Genomic DNA, 18,458 nt, shown 5'->3' on the forward strand with positions numbered 1-18,458 from the left:
TTCTCTGTCTTATGAATAAAGAATTTCACAAATTTGTTACCCATTGCATTGAGGAGTGGCAATGGAAAACTAGGAAACTGGAAAACTAGATTTGGGGAATATAAAACTCTGAACCTGGGATGGAGGCAGCATGGTGTAGCGGAACAAATATGGAGCGAGGGTCTAGAGGCCTGGGTCCACATCACATCTCTGCCTTCTTCTATCTGTGTTACTTTGGCATGTCCTTTCAGCTGTCTGAATTTCGTTTTCTTCAATGATAATTTAAAGGAGTTGTTTTAGCTTGTCCTTAAGGTTTTCTGAATACAATGATCCACTTCAACTATGAAACAACATTTAAAACTAGAAATAGTTTATGTCTTCTAGAGTCTATAACCTGTTTGTGTTTAAGTTTTTCCATGTGGAAGGAAGTTTGTTTTTATTTAATGCAAGGAATGTTAGTCTCCTTTCTCATGTAATTAAGAAATTTTGATCAAAATCTTATCATCTTAGATATGCTATATTTATTTGCAATTATCTATCTCCTTTTCTCTTGTTAATTCCCATCTGAAATGGGGAAAGAAGACTGAGCCAAGGTCAGCTGCCTTTTTGGCAACTTCACTTGTAACCTTGGAGATTCTCACCCTCATTTACCAAATAACTCCATGTCTGGAGAGTGACAAGTGGCAAACCAATAATACTTGACCTCTGAAAATGTCTGCTTCCTTCAGCAATTCTTCATGTCCTGGAAGTAGCCACTTACTTAGTGATACAGACTGTACATCTTTCCTTCCATTTAAAGTTTGAGGCTTAAGTGCTTTTGGTTCTAGAGTCATTCAGCCAGCTTCCTTTGCCTTGTTTTAACTGTTGGCAGCTTCCCACAGATGAAAAAGAAACACTTTTGGGGGCTGCTACTACTTGTCAGGCACTATAACTTATAGTGCATTCAGTTGGAAAAAATGTTCTATAAATATAGAGCTATACTAGGAATGTCCCAGAACCAGGGTGTTTTCTCTAATTGTCGGTAAGATTCACTTAACTAAATGCTAGATCACATTCAGAAGGACCAGAGAGGAGCAGTATAGACAAAACGAAACATGGACAATGACATATCCTTGAACTACATGGCAAATGGTGTTAGCTTGATGGGGGGCCCACCTGGCACTTTCCTCCCACCTACCCTGACTGTCCTACTCAAGGCAGAGCAGCTCATCTTGCTTGCTATGTCCTTCCTCAAAGCTAATATCATCCAGTGTCTGCAGTTGATATCCAGGGGAGGTTTTGTTTCCCATCTATGTGCAGGACCTGTGTTTCACTTGTGGGCCTTAGAGGTGGCCACAGATCGCTGCACATGGAATGTCTATGTGCAGTACTGTGTCTCGACTCCTTGTGTGGTCTCTGGGAATGCATTCTTTCTGTCAGGATGCCTGCTCTCCTGTACTTGGTGACACTGAGTAAGGCATTTTGATTCCTCTTGGTGATAAAAACCATTTCTTCTTTAGAGCTGAGAACAGAAACCCTTTCTCATAAGACTGCTCAGTAGCACCAGGCGTTTCCATTGACAGGCTCAATGTTGTGTCACAGCATCACACAAGGGGCACTAATGTTGAGATCTATTGGGGCGTTTGCATGGATGTGATTGGCAGCCTCATGGTCACAGCAGGGAGCCTGTGGGTAGACTTGGCATGAGGATTGGGGGCGGAGTAGGCTGGGAGCCACCAGGGAAGTGCTGCATGTCCCCTGTGGACAATCCAGGGCCCCCGGTGAACATGAAGGGAGGATGGAGATTGCTGTGCAGGAGGTGTTGGGGGAGTAATTCTTCCACTCATGCCCCCCTTTTTCATTTCTCCATTCTTCTCCTTCCCTCCTGGTGATTTTTCTGGTTGTCCCACCCTCTACTAATTCCACTTCTCCTTTGTCTTTGGCAGCTACTTGGGATTCCAGGGCCCTTGAAATGGATGGATTTACAGGGATGCTACAGACATTCCATTGTGAGGGGCTGATGTTTTGGGAACCAGTAAATGTTTTTTTTAGGGGGGGCAGGGAAAGTAGGGGTCCTTAAGTGGCTGGGGTTTTCTAACTACAGTAGGTCTTGAATTCATAGCAGATTGATGTTGATTCAAAAGATGTTAATCTTCTAGGATTCTGAGTCCCAGAAATTCTGGGTACCTTATATGTTTTTAAGAAGGTCACACACACACACACACACACACACACACACTCCTTGAAAATGTGGTTAATGCTGTTTCTAAACTCCTATTTGCTTTCTAACACAAAACATTCTTACATAAGCTTATGTTTACAAGGCAAATGAACATCCTGCTTCCTTTCCTGGTTGATGTATTATTCCAGTCAAAGCTGTGATCTGACATGAGTACCTACTATGTATGAGGACGTTGTAGTGTTTCCCCATCGTGAAAATGAATGAAGACCTCTGTATTTCACTGGATCTACTCCAGGAATTTGGCTTCTCTTTCTATTGTCTATGATTAAAAACTGAAAATACATTCTGGTTTATTCTCATCCATACCTGTGCATTTCAGTCTCATCCAGACTTGAACTATTTTGACACACACAGAAAATGTGAATTTAAAGATACCAGTTTGAGAACAAAACCCCACTTTGATTTGTTTGGCATTTCTTCCTATCTTACCAGGATAACCTGGAGAAAAAAATCTGGAATTGAGCATTTATTTCTCCTTGTCCTTTGTTTTTTCCTTTTTTATTTCCTCCTAAAAGTTATCAGAGCCTGTTCTGTTTGAATTACAGGGCTTTTTTTTTTTTTTTTCACTTGTCAGAGTTGATTTGATTTCTGGTTCCCTTCCTCCAGCCTACACTCTGTAATGATGCAGAGGCGGCAGATTGATTGGCTAAGGATTCAGAACGCTGCTCTGGATTTGGGTTCCAGCGTGTGTGCTGTCTGCTACCAGAGACATTTAGCAGACTTGGAGAGGTGGGACTGGGCCTTAACGGGGAGAGGGCCTCAGTATAAGAGGTCCCCTCTGGGAAGGGCTCTTCCCTTTCTCAACTTGCCATTTTGACCATGGTGCACTATTGGGTTCATCACAGGATTTACAGAAATTCAGCTTTTTATTATTGTTGTCCTCTTTAATTTTTAGCAGTATATATATATGGGCGTGGATTTCTTTGAGTTTTTCTGTTTGAGGTTTACTGAATATCTTGAATCTTTATTGTCAAATTTGAGGATCTTTCAGCTTTATAACTTTACATGTTTTTTCTGGACTGGAATCTTTTTTTTTCTCTGGGAGCTCCATGACTGAGTGTTAGACCTCTTGATATTATCCCATGGGTCCTGGAACCTCTTTTCATTTTTTTTCATTTTTAAATCACTTTTTCTCAGGCCTCCCCTGGTGGCTCAGTGGTTGAGCGCTGGGCTGCGAAGATGCCCACAGCCTCTGCAGTGCCGGTTCAATCCCTGGCCGCTGGCTAGGGTCCCACATGGTACGATGGACCTCTCCTGCCACGCCTGCTGCTCCCCTCAGCAGTGTACTTCGTCAATCTGCCTGTTCTGTTCCCCACTCTGGCTCTGGTGAATTCTCTCACCCTCCCAGGCTTCTGACTGTACCCAGTGCTTGTATAAATAAATAAATAAATCTTTTTAAAAAATCACTTTTTCTCTCCAGTATTCAGACTAGATATTGCCTATTGATCTATCTTAAAGTTCACTGGCTCTATGTCATGTCCATTCTGCTGTGAAGTTCATCCACTGAGATTTTTATTTTGGTTATTATATTTTGTAGTTCTAAAATTTCCACTTAGCTTTTTATGCCTCCTATTTCATTTCTGAGTCTATCTTTCCATTGGTTTTAAGAGGACAACTCTTACTCCTTGGAATATTTCTGTAATACTTGCTCTAATTTTTTATCAAATAATTGCAACATTGGTTGATTGCTTTTTCCCCACACCATTAGAATTTTCCTGTTTATTCATATTCTGAATAGTTTTGGATTATACTATGGAGATTTTGAATATTATATTATGAGACTCTGAATTGTGATATGTTGATAATTCTTGTTGATATAGTTGTTTAAAGGCAATTGATCTCTTTGGGTTTAGACCTCAAGTTTCAGTCAGCTTTCTATGGATTGTGATTTCAAGATCAGTTCTGTTTTCAATATCTTTGCATTGTTCTTCATCTGCACCTTATGCTTGACACTCAGCCACCAGTCTGGAATTTGGGCAGAGGTCTGTCTGTTAGCAGATTTCTGAAAGTCTTTCACATGTTTACCAGGATCAGATCCACGCATCCTGCAGTTCAGGGGTGAGTCCAGGATGTCATAAAACACTTTATGGGGTTGCTTCCTTCTCAAGTTTAAGGCCAAACTATAAGATAAGGGAGACAAAATATCCAGTGGGCAGTCACTCCACTCTCTTGGGGCCATAGCCTCAGATGGAGAGGAAGTTTCCCTTTCCTCAGTTTTAGGTACCTGCTACCCTTGCTGTGGCTTCTTCTATCACAGTGGGTTTAGCTGGGAGAAAAGGGAAAATATAGAAGAGGAGAACTGGAGGATTCCTCACCCCCGCCCCTCGTACACACTCTTTCTGAGCATTAGGAGACTCTTGCTTCCTTTAGCCCGAGTTGGGGAACTTCTCCTGAAGCACTAGGTCCCTGCCAGTAGCCACTTCCAGTGTGAAGTTGCCTTGAGTGGGGTATTTGGAGTGCTGGTCTTCTTTCCCAATTTGCCTGCTAGAATTTTCTTTTCAGAGTCCTCAAATAACTGCTCTGTGCACTCTATCCATGCTTTTTAACTGTATTCAGTGGGAGATACAGGGTGGGGATGTGTTTAACCATATTAACCAGAACTGAAACTGAGATTCTTTTCTTTAAATAAAATTTGCAGAGTGTACCCGAATTTTAAATGTCACCATGAAATGTGTAGCTGACCCCTGCTCTTTCTGAAGTAGGGACAACTGAGAAAAGGACGATTATGTTAGACCACTGAAGGGAAGGCATGTGATCTTCTGCCCCCCTTCTCTCCTCCCCCTACTTCTCAGAGCCCCACCCACACTCTGGGAAACCTGACAGCCAAGATTGTTAAAGGGCATCCCAGACAGGCATTGGCTGGTGCTCACACCCTCTCAGCTGTGGTTGGTTCCGGTCTGTGCAGGTACCCTTTTGTGTTCTCTCTCCCCCAAGATCTCCCTCAATCTCCCATCTCCTTTAAAAAAGGAATAAAAGGAATAAACAATTTCCTCCCATCGTTGGTTCCTGCCCACTAACAGCTGCTCTTAATTAGCACAAAATTGCAGTAAAATTGCTAAATAAATATATTTTACTTGTTTGGGGTTGTTTCTTCCAGAAAACTTAGGCTTCCCCAACATGAACACATCAACACGTGTTCAGGGTATTGTTCAGCATGACTTAAGGATTCACAACCTCTTTCTTTTTCACAAGCCCTAATGCAGAGAATCAATCTTTAGCCATCTTCCCCAGCAGAAAAATTGCAGGTTCTAAAATCTTTAGGAGCTTCCTCGCTGTGGGAATGTGTATTTGGGAGTACTGGAACTTTATGAAGATAGCCCAAGCTCTGCATCAATTTTTTTTTTTATCACAATAAAGAAAGAAATCAATCATCATACAGTTTCACCTCCCAAAGAACTGTAGTCTTAACACAGAGGAACGGAACGTTAGAAACTTTCTTTTGGCTTATTTTAGATTTGAGATTTGCACCCAAAAATGTTTAAAATGCTTGTGTAAAACTTGCTTTTACACTGGTGGTGACACTTTTCTTAGTTTGATGATTTCTGCGTGGGCTACATGAGATCATTCATGAGTGTGGGGGAAACTGCGTGTGAAGGAGGGAGCTGTGACTCCAAATTTCATGACAAAGAAAGCTCTTGCATAAGGCAGAATCCATGCCTCTTTTTTCTAGGTCATGGGTGGGTCTGCTTTCCTCTTTATTTTTGAAAAATACTACCGGTTTTGCTTGGGGCTTATGATCTTGAATTAATATACTTTTATCATGTGCAGAAGTGTTGGCTATGAGGCAAGAAAGTATAATTTAACAGATTGTTTTATTCTTTGCATTATCTTTAATGGTAAAATCTTGGAATTCAGTTTCATAGCTTGAAAGAATCATTTTTTTAAGGAAACAAATTTAATGCTGAAATAATAAATTATAAAAATATCTGGAAGCCTCTTGGTTGTGCTTGTTGCAGTCTTTTTGAGCCAGATCCTATATCTGTGGCTTGCTGGATTGACTCAGTAGTCACTTTTTACCCTTTGGAAAAAAAGATATGTGTATTTGGGAGTACCGAAACTTTATGAAGCTATCCCAAATACTCCCAGTAATTTTTTTTTATCACAGTAATAGAAATAAATCAGTCATCATACAATTGGTCTGTAAAAAATGTATGTATGTAAAAAAGGTGATGTCTGTAAAATAGTCCTCAAACAAAATGAGTTAATTTGTATAGACGCTTTTTAATCTTTAATCTGAGTTTGGGGGGATTTATTATTTTTTTTTTGTAATCAAAACATTTGCCTCTCATTAGAAGAAGCCAGCTTGCTTTTCAATACACATTTCCTGGAGAAGGTGCCAGATAAGACCTTCACAAAACAAAATAGGGGCTGCTTCCTTTCCTCAGAGATCTGGACCCTGCCCTCCCAGAGCCACTTGTCACTTTGGAGCAGGGGCTCCTTTGTGTGGGTGGCCTGATGGTTTAGGGGCGGTTTTGGGGGGCAGGATCACAGATTTTAAAAGAGGAGAGGGACCCCCATATCAGGAGCTTGGGCTTCTTGGTGGCAACTCATTTGTATCTATTTGTTTTGCCATTTCAAATCAAACCTGCTGGGGGCAGACAGACCAGCCCAAAGGGTGGTACCTCTACACCTGCTTAAACTGCTCCTTTAGTCACCAAGAGGAAGGGCGGGGGGGGGGGGGGGCTGGCAGACAGGACTGGGAACCCATGTTCCCAGCAGTCATGGGGGTAGCCTTTTTCTGTCACTTGATACTTGCAGCACATGGATAACAGTGCGCCCTGGCATTTCCGAAATTGTTTGGGATAAAATCATAATGATAATTTTTTTCAAAGAAAAAGATTTTTCTTGATTTTTTATTATTTATTTATTTATATATATTTTGGCCTTGATATATTAAAGATTGGTCATAGGTGTTTTAAGGTGCTCAGAGAATTCTGTTTTGGGATTTTTGGAAGGACAAATATTGATGAATGCACCAGAGAATTAAGACAAATGATAATTGAAAGAGATGATAAAAGCTAGTGATTTCCTTGGGGGAGATAATCACGAATTGCTGTCAGACTGATGCCAGTAAGAACATTGCTTTATGTGATATGTTTTTTAAACAGCGCAACTGAAGCAGTAAGCTAGAGCACTTCTGAGGGCATCTATTTGCTAGTTGTTTCTGTTATATCGCCACCTGAGACCCCTCAGCTTACATTATTCACTGTTTCAGCTGCTGTTTAGCTTCTTTGTGGTTGGTCAACACTTGTGAGAGTGAAATGAGAAATATCAGATTGCCAGAGAATACTGTTTGTGGATCTTTAAGAAGCTTCTGTAGTTCCCCCATACAGTCCCCCCACTACTGATCTGTAAAGTTACTTTTGTGTCTTAGCCTCAGTTATGTGTTTCTGTTGTATTTAAGGTATCTCTTTAATGAGGCTTTTGGGCTTCCAGCAATGAAGACTGTTTCCCAGCCTGCATTTGTATTTTCTGGCATTTATTTTGGAGTAGCATTTGGTTCCTTCCTCCTTTTTGTGCCCCCATTGTACCCTGCAGAACTTTCTGTCAGAGCCCCGGCAACACATATTGGATTTATTGGTTTATATGTATTGCATTTATTGGTTTACACATATTGCATTTACTGTGCCCTATAAAAAACTCTAATACAAGGTTTGGTATAAGGCACACACATCCACTGAGTGAAAGAATCACCTCCTGGTCAAGTCTCACAGCCTCCTTCCACAGGATGCTGTACAAGAGACCTTCCCTGTGCCACTTGGCATCCACTCTCCACTCTGCTCCTCCTGCTCGCTCCTTGGGAGGCTGACCTATGTGCCACACTCACAGCCTTCCCTTCTCTGCCTGCTCCTGGGGTCTCACAGCGTTGACTCTGTTCATATAGCAAAGGTTTTCTCCATACTGTTTTCCTCTTTGGGACCCACAAATTCCTTCCTGTCTTTGAAGGAGCTCTCTGGAGTTAGTAGCCACAGGTATTGCAATTTTCCTTATTAATTTTCTTAAGCCCTGCCTGCACCTTTGTAAATGGTCTCTTATTTATTAAATTCTTCTCAAATTAGCTGGTTGGAAGAGCCCACTCTATTTCCTGTGGAGACCCTGACTGATATTTGCTCGAGTAGCTCAGATGACAAAATTGGTTATAATCTAGATTTTATAATCTGCCCTGCTTACATTATTTCAAGTAAACACTCTCTTCTAGGCCAATTTAGAATCCAAATTAGGTCAATTTAATCTAAATTAGAATAAAGTAGAGGAGGGGTCAGCAAACTACAGCCTGGCTGGGCAAATCCAGCCTGCCGCCTGCTTTGGAGTTTTACTGGAATATGGTGTAAGGGCAGGACATGGGCACAGTGCAGGTTTTCTGATCCCATGCAGACCGGGTAAAGGAGGAGTCAGAGTCCTCAGTAGTTTTGCAGGTTTTTTATTTGGGGTTCACCAGGCATATGGCAGGCAGGGGTGCTGGCTGGGGGGCTGGGAGGCTGGCAGGCCTCCCAGCCCCCAGCAAGTCTTCACTCTATCTGGGCTCTCTAGTGTTCGTTCTGTTGCTTCTCGGCTTCCCTTTTGGCTTCAGCTTTGGCTTCTACTGCTGCTGCTGGTGCTGCTATTGCTGCTGGCGTCCCCGTGACGCCGCCCTTAACAGCACAGTCTTAGCTCAGCTGAATCCCATCTACCTATGCCCACACCCTATTCCAGGTGCCCGCCATCAGGCATGCATTCAGGACAAGGATCCATCATCTATCCTGATGGTGGAAGGGCAGAAAAGCCTGATATTTTCTTTACCCTACAGTCCACCCCCTCAGGGTTTTCTGCCATACAGTCTATACATATATATACAATTTTCTAAGCAAACAAACAATGCAGCCATGGCCCACAAAAGCAAATACATCAAATATAACAAAATACAATATAACAAAATACAACAGAACACAAATAAGTCCAGGCAGGGCACCAACCTAGCGCAAAAGACAATTATTGGTACCAGCAGATAAGCCACCAAATCTGCTGCTGAAGGCACTGCTCATACGAGGGAGGTGAATCACTCACAGCATCTACTATAACATACCCGGAGCCGTCAGGCTTCCTGGCCTTCTCTGGCTGTAGTCTAGGCTACAAGGCACACACAGCATCCACCCCCAGGATGCACTAGCTCTGGGATTGGCAATTTTATTCTGTTGGGGGTAATCGCCAACCCTCAGGGTTTCTGTCTGCAGTCGCTCCAAAACTCGGCCTTCACGGCCACCAATGCGACTCACAGACCCCTGCACTAAAGCCAACCCACTGCACAAGCACATGGGTCGGGGATCCAAACTCTGCATTCGGCTTGGGCTCCACCCCAAGCCACATTCCCCACCCGTCCCCCAAGGACAGGTTCCTCAGCTCCTCACCCTCGCTCAAGAATGAGCAGGGCATCACCCACAGGTGATTTTACGAGACTCACAGTTCTTCAGCATACCCAGGCTGCTTAACAGCCGCTGAGGGCTTCTCAACTTATCATCAGTACCAGCTTTTGCTTTCTTAGTTGGCTTTTCTCCTCCACCTGGCTGCTGGGCATACACAGGCTGCTTTTGGCCATCTAGGCCCACTGACCACCCCTAGATTCCCATCTCCTGGGGTTTACAAACAAAACTGTTCCACCCCCAGGGTCCCAAAACATATCAACCTGCAAGGTCCTACGCCTTCTAGCGGCATTGCCAGTCCATCAGTCCATCAGTTCAAGTCCATTGACCTTTCCCTGCATCAGCAACGGCCTGCTGCCTCAGGGGTCATTGGCTGGTCCTTTCCGGTGTCGTTGGCTGGTCCTTTCCGGTGTCGTTGGCTGGTCCTTTCTGGTGTCGTTGGCTGGTCCTTTCCGGTGTCGTTGGCTGGTCCTCTCGGGCGTTTCCTTCACGACAGGTCTCATCCTGTAGCTCGTCCACCTTCTGTGCCGGCATGGCACTTCCAGCGTCATCACAGGCAGTCTGTTCTCCTTAGTCCCTCCAGGTCTTTGGAGGGCTCCAATACCCGTCTGCATGGATCCTGCCGACTACGCCAATTGTAAGGGCAGGACATGGGCACAGTGCAGGTTTTCTGATCCCATGCAGACCGGGTAAAGGAGGAGTCAGAGTCCTCAGTAGTTTTGCAGGTTTTTTATTTGGGGTTCACCAGGCATATGGCAGGCAGGGGTGCTGGCTGGGGGGCTGGGAGGCTGGCAGGCCTCCCAGCCCCCAGCAAGTCTTCACTCTATCTGGGCTCTCTAGCGTTCGTTCTGCTGCTTCTCGGCTTCTCTTTTGGCTTCGGCTTTGGCTTCTACTGCTGCTGCTGGTGCTGCTATTGCTGCTGGCGTCCCCGTGACGCCGCCCTTAAAAGCACAGTCTTAGCTCAGCTGAATCCCATCTACCTATGCCCACACCCTATTCCAGGTGCCCGCCATCAGGCATGCATTCAGGACAAGGATCCATCATCTATCCTGATGGCGGAAGGGCAGAAAAGCCTGATATTTTCTTTACCCTACATATGGCCATGACCATTTGCCTACTTACTGTCTGTGGCTGTTTTGAGCTATACAGGAGGTAAGGAGTTACAACAGAAACTGGACAGCCTACAAAACCTAAAATAGTTGTTCTTTGACCTCAGTAGGAAAAGTTTACCAATTTAGAGGAAAACCACAACATGTGAACTTTATTATCATTTTTATCAGGAGGCACCTGGGTCAGATGCTGGGATATATGTGAAGGATCCCCTGACAGAGAGGTGGGAAGTTTTGAACCCCAGGCCTGGATCAGCTTACACAAAGCATCCCCGTGTTGACAACCTGGGAAGGCATTCTTTGTAGTTGGATGCAAAAAGAATGTGGGGTCCTCCCCCTGTGGCACAGCGGGGTCCCACAGACCTCTCCTGTCTCGCCCCCCCCTGCTCACCTCAGCACTGCCTTCATTCAGGTCCTTTTGCCTGTTCTCCTGGCTCTGGTGAATCCTCTCACCCTCCCATGCCTCTGGCCTGTACCCCAGCTCTTGTATAAATAAAATAAATCTTAAAAAAAAAAAAAAGAATGTGACTAAGGAAAACTAGGAGCTGTTTGTATTTAAATGTGCTTTTAATTTATGATTTCATGATTAAGACTTTTCCTGCAAAGAATGGCTCCCCCTCATGTTTCAACTTTTCCCTTTCAAAGTTACTTTATATCTATCATTCTCCCCCACTACATTGTGAGTGCGTCTTGGGAGAGTCCAGTATTTTATTCATATCTGTTGACCAGTACCTGGCACAGAGTGGCTGATGCGCAATAAATATTGTTTGATCAAATGGAGACAAAATCTAATTCAGAGAAGGAAAGAGGAAATGGGGGTGGAAGGCTGACCTAGAAGATGGATGGTGCGTGTTTGCAGGCTACCTCAGACTAGAGCTTCAGCTTGCTCAACCTTCACAGAGCAAGAACAGCTATACGAAAAGGCCGTTTTCCCAGAAAAGGTGCCCCTTCGGGAAGACTGACTAATAATTTGCAGGACTCAGTATAAAACAAAAATGTGTTCAGAAATTATTAAGAATTTCAAGGGTCAGCAAAGCTTAAGCCAAGAACAGGCCCTTCTAAGGCTGTGCAGGTTGCAAACCTGTGAAAACGACCCTGGCTTAAGGACTGCTGGAAAGGCAGCCTGTGGGAAATCAGTGAAGGCTCTTGAGGCCTGGAGGACTGCAGGGTGCTCAGCTACTGCAGGATGGCATAGTCTCCAGGCTCCGGGGACTCTGCAAAGATGTGAGTCTAATTCTGCTTGAGCTGGGACAGCACTTTATTCATCTCAGAACCTCTCACAGAATGTATTCCTCTTCCCCAGGCCCACAGAGCTGGCTTCCCACGGACTCACCACTCTGCCTTGCTTTGGTTCAACCCCAGGTCACTTGGGCCATGTCATCTAGGGACAACAAAGCAAGTGGGCGTTTGGTGTTTTATTAAAATCACACCATATATTATTACTTTACTACTTATATGTTGTTGATGGAGTAAACACTTTAAAAACTATACATAGATTTTTTTTTTTAAGTAAAAAATAAAACATATTTGTACTAAAGCATGTCAGGTCTGGCCTGCTTAGATGTTTCTTTTTTGGGTCATAGTTTCTGCCATCACACACATCTTAGTCTGCTTGGGCTGCCATAACATAATGCCACAGACTGGGTGACTCATGAACAACAGATGCATATTGCTCAAAGTTGTGGAGGCTGAAAAATCTCAGATCAAGGTGCAAACATGGTTGGGTTCTGGTGAAGGCCCTCTTTCAAATTGCCTTCTCTTTTGTTCTCACATGGTGGTAGGGGCTAGGGGCTTCTTCAGGGTCTCTTCAGAAACTTAATCCCTTTCATGAAGATTCTACCCTCATGACCAAAGCATCGCCCAAAGCCCTCCCTCCTAGTCCATCACACTGGGCATTAGGAGCTCACCATATGAACTTGGGGGAGACACAGACTTTCAGACCATAGTAATATTTGACTGAAGAACAGTGTATATACATAATGGTCCCTTTGTTTTTTCTCCAGAGCCCTCCACTGACCCCTTCCTCGCTGCAAAAGGGGGTTAGGGGCCATCCTGCCGACTCTGCAGGAACCTGTACCAAGACACCCAAAGTCTTTACTGACACTAGACATTCTCTGTATCTGCTGTTGGGGAGTTTCTCCTACCCTCAGTCCTTTCCCACCCTCTGTCCTTGGAATCACAGTGAGCCTCTGGGAGGCTGAGGCATGTGAGGTGGGCACACTGAGCTCCAGCACAAACATGACTGGGGCTTCCTTGACCCCATTTTTGTTTCTCCCAAACCCTGGCCTTTCTGCCATCCTTGCTACCAAAGGGAGCTCAGGGTTCTAACCCTCTGTTCACAGGAGCTTCTCAAGGCCTCTGGGGAGAGGTGAGGGCTGCCTCACTGCTGGAAGGCTGCCCTTACCAGCCCTGGGGGTGACTGCTTTGGGGTCCTCGCTGCAGAGGTGAACTCTGTAACCCTGTGGGCATCTGCCTAGTCTTCCTGTGCTGGGGAGGATCCCCAAGTCTCCTGAGAATTTCAGGCTTTACAGTGCAGCAACAATAGCAACAACAAACTGGCCCTCAAGGGGCACATGTTTCTGAAGCCTCAGCTTTAGAAACCATCAGAGATAGGGGGATATGGGTGTGGCACCTTGCAATACAAGCTGAAGTTGGGCAGGCCTGATGGGGTCAAATAGAGTTTGTGTTTGATCAGAAGCTCTAGATGTCCCCAGACCTTTGCAGTTTCTGCATAACCTGGTAGCTGGGCTTTCTCAGGCTTCATTTGTCTTCCTGTGACTGATGCGGACTTAATGACAACAGCTCCAACCAGCCCCTTGCTATCTTCATCGTGTGCACAGACGTTTGTTTTGCAGGTGGTTAGCAGCCTGGCCTATTTTTACCCTATCCTTCCCACCCCCACCCCCAGCTCCTTGTCCCATACACACCACCCTATGTTTTCTGTCTCTCCTAGGGTCCCCGGTGGCATATAGATCTCCAACCTTGGGCAGGCCCTGCCCAGTCCCTGGATGAAGAAGCCTTGAGGTTCCTGAGATATATCAGCACCACCCAGGTTGTATTTCATGCTCGTGTGGATTTGGAGATGATGTAAAAGATACTGATTGCTCCTTTTAAAGAAGGATTTGTCAATGAGGGAGTGGGGAACTTCTCAACAACTCATGATAGAGTCTTGATAGGGACTTGGTTTCTGTGGCATTGCTCTTTAAATTTATCTATTCACTTCGAGGCAGATAAGATGCCTTCCATTTGCTTCAACATCTTCTCCCTTCCAGGAGTATCGTCATCCTGAAATGTTTTAATGATTCATCTCAACGTGTTTTAAAGATCCACTTTAGAAAATTGCTTTGGAAAGAAACCATTTGAAGTGACAGATTCGTGCCCATGAGTAGGCAGTCAAGTGTGTCACAAAACAAAACTATCATCTGGAGGCTCAAGCTGCATTTTGTATTTGGAGGAATCTGCCTTTTTGCTTTTGTGCCACAGAAACTTGGCAGACAGGGACGCGCTAGGCCAGAGAGCAGGGGGATTTTCCAAGGCGAAGATAATGAATCCAAAGGCTCTCTATTCCTTGGGCACTTTAAATCATTACCGAGCAACGTCCTTTATTAGTGACTTAATGCTTTGTGGCAGCTCCTGCCCAGCTCCTTAGGCCAAGTTAGTGCTCCTAGCAGGCAAAGACTGTCATTTAAGGAGCATCTATGACTCTTGACACATTCATCAGGAGAGTCTATTCTCCAGTAGCCTGATCTAAGGGAAAGAGGGACTTATGAGGAAATGAGGGCCTGAGGGAAAACTTTGCCCTGAATTAAGAGGTGCTAATGAAGTAGGAATGCACACTGCCTGTGGGGTGTGCCCAGGTCTGCTCAGGAATCTGCACTGGGGAGCTGGGGTGGCACAGGGGATCTCTGGTTCCTTTGCTCTCCCTTCAGCCCAGTTCCTGGCATTCTGCTCTATTGAAACCTGGCTGGCAGCAAAGTCCATTTTTCATCCATGGGAAAGAATATATTTCTAGATCTCTGAAAGGCCAATGCAGGGGTAAAAGAAAGTCTCATTTCTCATATGATGCGGTCAGACAATCAGGGATTTTGATATATGTCACCTAGACATGGAAGTAAAAGCCACTGACTTCATCATTCATCATGAAGATAGTATGATACATTGCTCCCTGTGCTTTACATAATTTCATCTTATTTTGCTGCTGCAAATTAATTTGGTGGATTTATATAGACTTAATCAAAATGCTGAATTTTTTATTTTATGGCTTATTTTTACATAAAGGATAGGAAGCTGCACTCTTAACTGTGACTTGAGGAAGCCCTTAAAGGCCCAGAGACAAATGAGAGTTGTTAACTTTATGAGTTGAGTTTGACCAAGGGAAAGCCTCCAATTCCATTTTAAATATATTTCAGTTTAATGTTCTATAGCTTATAGAAAGGTATATTTACTTAGAAATAGCTCATAAGGCATAAAAGGGTTATTCCAAGGCCTCTACATATTTCTTGTGAGTTATGGGAGAAAAATTCTTTTTTTAATTTCTGCATACAAGAACTGGGTCAGAGTTGCAGGGGGTGAGAGAATTCACCAGAGAGAGTGGGAGCATAACAGGTAGATCTACTGAAATACACTGCTGAGGGGAGTAGCAGGAGAGACAGAAGAGGTCTGCTGCACCTTGTGGGTTAGCTCCCTGGCTGGGGATCAAACTCATGCCGCAATGGCTGGCCATAGCTTGATAGCACTGAGACTTTAACCCCTGTGCCACCAGCGAGGCCTAGAAAAAAATTCTTTAAAAAAATACTGCGATGTAGTCTGTTGTTGTGGCCCTAGGCAATTTATTTTGCTTTTTTGGCTCTTGCTGTCCTGATCTTGAAAAAGAAGAGATTGTATTTTTTTTCTTGGGGTCCTTCCAGTTCTGTGAGTTTGTACTGTACTGAGAATAGTATAGGATTATTACTAACCAAGTACTTTTGAGTACTCGCCACATGCCAGAAACTGTTTCAGGCCCTCTGGATACAGTCTCTGCCCTCAGGCAGCTAACAGACTTGTTTAGAAGGCCAGTCAATAGACATATAATTGTTACTCAGCTTGATGAATACAAAAATCAGGATCTGGTTGTTGAAGTTCACTAGAAGGAATTTTGTGCCCCTGAAAGAATAAGGCAAAGATTCAGGCCTCTCAATGGTTTTGTAACCTGCTGTCATTTTACCCAGGAAAAGTCTTGTGTTTTCTATGTACTTCTAGGTCATGAGGAACTGGTCAGAGATCACACTAACTAGTGGCTAATCAGAATCTTTCACTAACTAGTGCTCCCTCTACCTCTCTAAGTAATGCAGAGATTTTGACTGGTTTGGGGGCTTATGCCTCATTTAGAACTCATCTTGACAATGAGAGCCTACAAAACTAGCAGAATATTAGAGTCACTATTACTGCAAAATTCAGTTAGCAGTTAGCCGTAGTGAGTCATAATGGGCATGGAAATATCCTCAAGGTACTAAGCAAATTCCGCCCCCATTCTCTTTTGCTACTTTGTGAAATAAAAAAATAATTTTTTCCCTGAAATCTGTGTTCAGGCCTTTACAGCAAGACCCATCATTTTAATATCTTCATCATCGATGCATTCATTCCTCAACTTGGCAAGGCATTATTTGTTGAACACCTGCTCTGTTGCTGGCATTGACTTGGACAACAAATCTGAATTAAATACCTATACATATTAATAAACAGCTAGGGGGTAAGAGAGTTATGTATTCCCTAGCAGGGTGTACAGAGGGTTGGGGGTGCTTGCTCAGGCCTAGGGAGCTCAGGAGCAGAAGGGCAGAAACACGGAGCAGTGTGGCATTAGACTGCAATGGAGCTGGAGCTTCTGCACTTGTTCGTTGTGACCCTGATGGCATGGCTGGGATCCTGCATTTTAAAGTGAAACACGAGAGGATTTGGGCAGAATGTGCAGAACATCAAGCTCAGTTTAGTTAGGCATTATTTTTTAATATGAAAGACCATGATTGCATCGCAGTGTTCTGGAGTCAATGAGACACCGCCTGCTGCTAACAAGAAATGGTTAACTCATAAACACACAGTGCTCTGTTCTACGGAAAGGCTCCAGATCCAGCTTTTTATGGCAACCCCCAAACCATATGCCTCCAGGAAGCGTGCCTTGCAATACAAAATTAATCTAAGCAACAGTTGTGGTTTTTTTTTTAATTAATTAATTTATTTTTTTATTTTTAAGATTTATTTATTTATTTATACAAGCACTGGGTACAGTCAGAAGTGCGAGAGGGTGAGAGAATTCACCAGAGCCAGAGCGGGGAGCAGAGCAGGCAGAAGGACCGAAGTACACTGCTGAGGGAAGCAGCAGGCGGCAGGAGAGGTCTGCGCGCCATGTGGGACCCTCCTCCGGTGGCCGGGGAACAACTGGGGATCGAACCGGCACTGCAGAGGTGCGGGCAGCTTCGCAACCCAGCGCTCAACCGCTGTGCCACCGGGGAGGCCCACAACAGCTGTGTTTTAAAAAAGAAAAAAAAATGTTACAATCTCTCTCTCTCCATCCATCCATCACTATCTGGTCACCGACCTATTTTCTATTTGTAAGAATAACATAGGAACACAGACTGCAGATATGGAACTTACAACTTTATAATAACAGTAGCTATTATATATACACACACATGGATTGGGATAAAAGCAACAAAAATATAATTTTAAACTTGAGACTTTCAAAATCATGACATTATATAAACATTTAGTCGATCATTGACGAAATTCTTGCCCAAAGTCCTCAAATTTTAAGCCTCCCTTTGCCAGATTGTACTTATGGGTTGGTAGATATGCCATTCAAGCTTTTGAGATATAAAACAAAATGAAAATAAATGGGATCCCTTTTAAAAAAAAGATTTATTTATTTATGTATACAAGAACTGGGTTGTAGGCCAGAGGTGTGGGGGTGAGAGAATTTATCAGAGACAGAGTGGGGAGCAGAACAGACAGACTGACTGAAATACACTGCTGAGGGAGCAGCAGGCAAGACAGGAGAGGTCTGCTGTACCATATGGGTTATCTTCTTGACCAGGGATCGAACTCAGGTTGCAGTGGCTGACAATAGCTTGGTAGCGTTGTGTCTTTAATACCTGCACCACCTGGGAGGCCATAAGTGGGATCCCTTTAACTTAAACAACTTAAACAAAAAGCATTTTAGGAGATATTTTTGTCTTAGAGGCTATTTTCCTTCGTCCAGGCCTAATTTGCTTTATGTGGCTAAAATTACAAGGTGAATTTGAAAGAGAGAAGAGAGAACATAATTACTGGAGCAGGATCTTAACTGGGAGTTACTGCCCTCACTTGTTTTCCTTGCAGGAGAGTTTATGGAAGCCCTGGTTATAAATCTTAAGAATAAAATTTGAAAAATCAATATTTAATTAATTTTTAGGAGTAGAATTTTACTGAGTTGTTTTCAAAAGCTACTATCTGTCAATGAGATGGTTAATGAATGGCTAAAGTGGAAAAACTCCTGTGTCTTATTTTTGAGCTAGGAGAGGAAAGGAAACATTAGCAGAAAGATTAAATGAATGTCTTTCCAATAAGGGGAAGGAGAAACAGAAAGAAGGAGAGATGCTTAAATTTGTCAACCTTAATAGAATAAAACCCTACTTGCCAATGTTGGCAAAGGAGGAGCAGCTGAGCCTCAGACCCCTGAATCTTGATGCTTAGTACTTACTTGACTCTTGGAGGCCTCTAGCTAATTGTCAGTACCCACCT

The 18,458-nt window shown here is 43.8% G+C and overlaps 1 protein-coding gene across 1 annotated transcript in view; it reads left to right on the forward strand.

Moving 5' to 3' along the window:
- Positions 1-18,458, forward strand: part of METTL24 (methyltransferase like 24) — a gene marked incomplete at both ends in the record, with an annotated part of 96,453 nt that overhangs the window by 20,172 nt on the left and 57,823 nt on the right. Inside the window, one exon of the mRNA XM_084227894.1 lies at positions 13,660-13,758. Coding sequence (XP_084084020.1) covers positions 13,660-13,758 — 99 coding nt within the window. The remainder of the gene's footprint in view (positions 1-13,659; positions 13,759-18,458) is intronic.

Source organism: Talpa europaea, assembly GCF_964194135.1.
Source record: "Talpa europaea genome assembly, chromosome: 2".
NCBI lineage: Eukaryota > Metazoa > Chordata > Mammalia > Eulipotyphla > Talpidae > Talpa > Talpa europaea.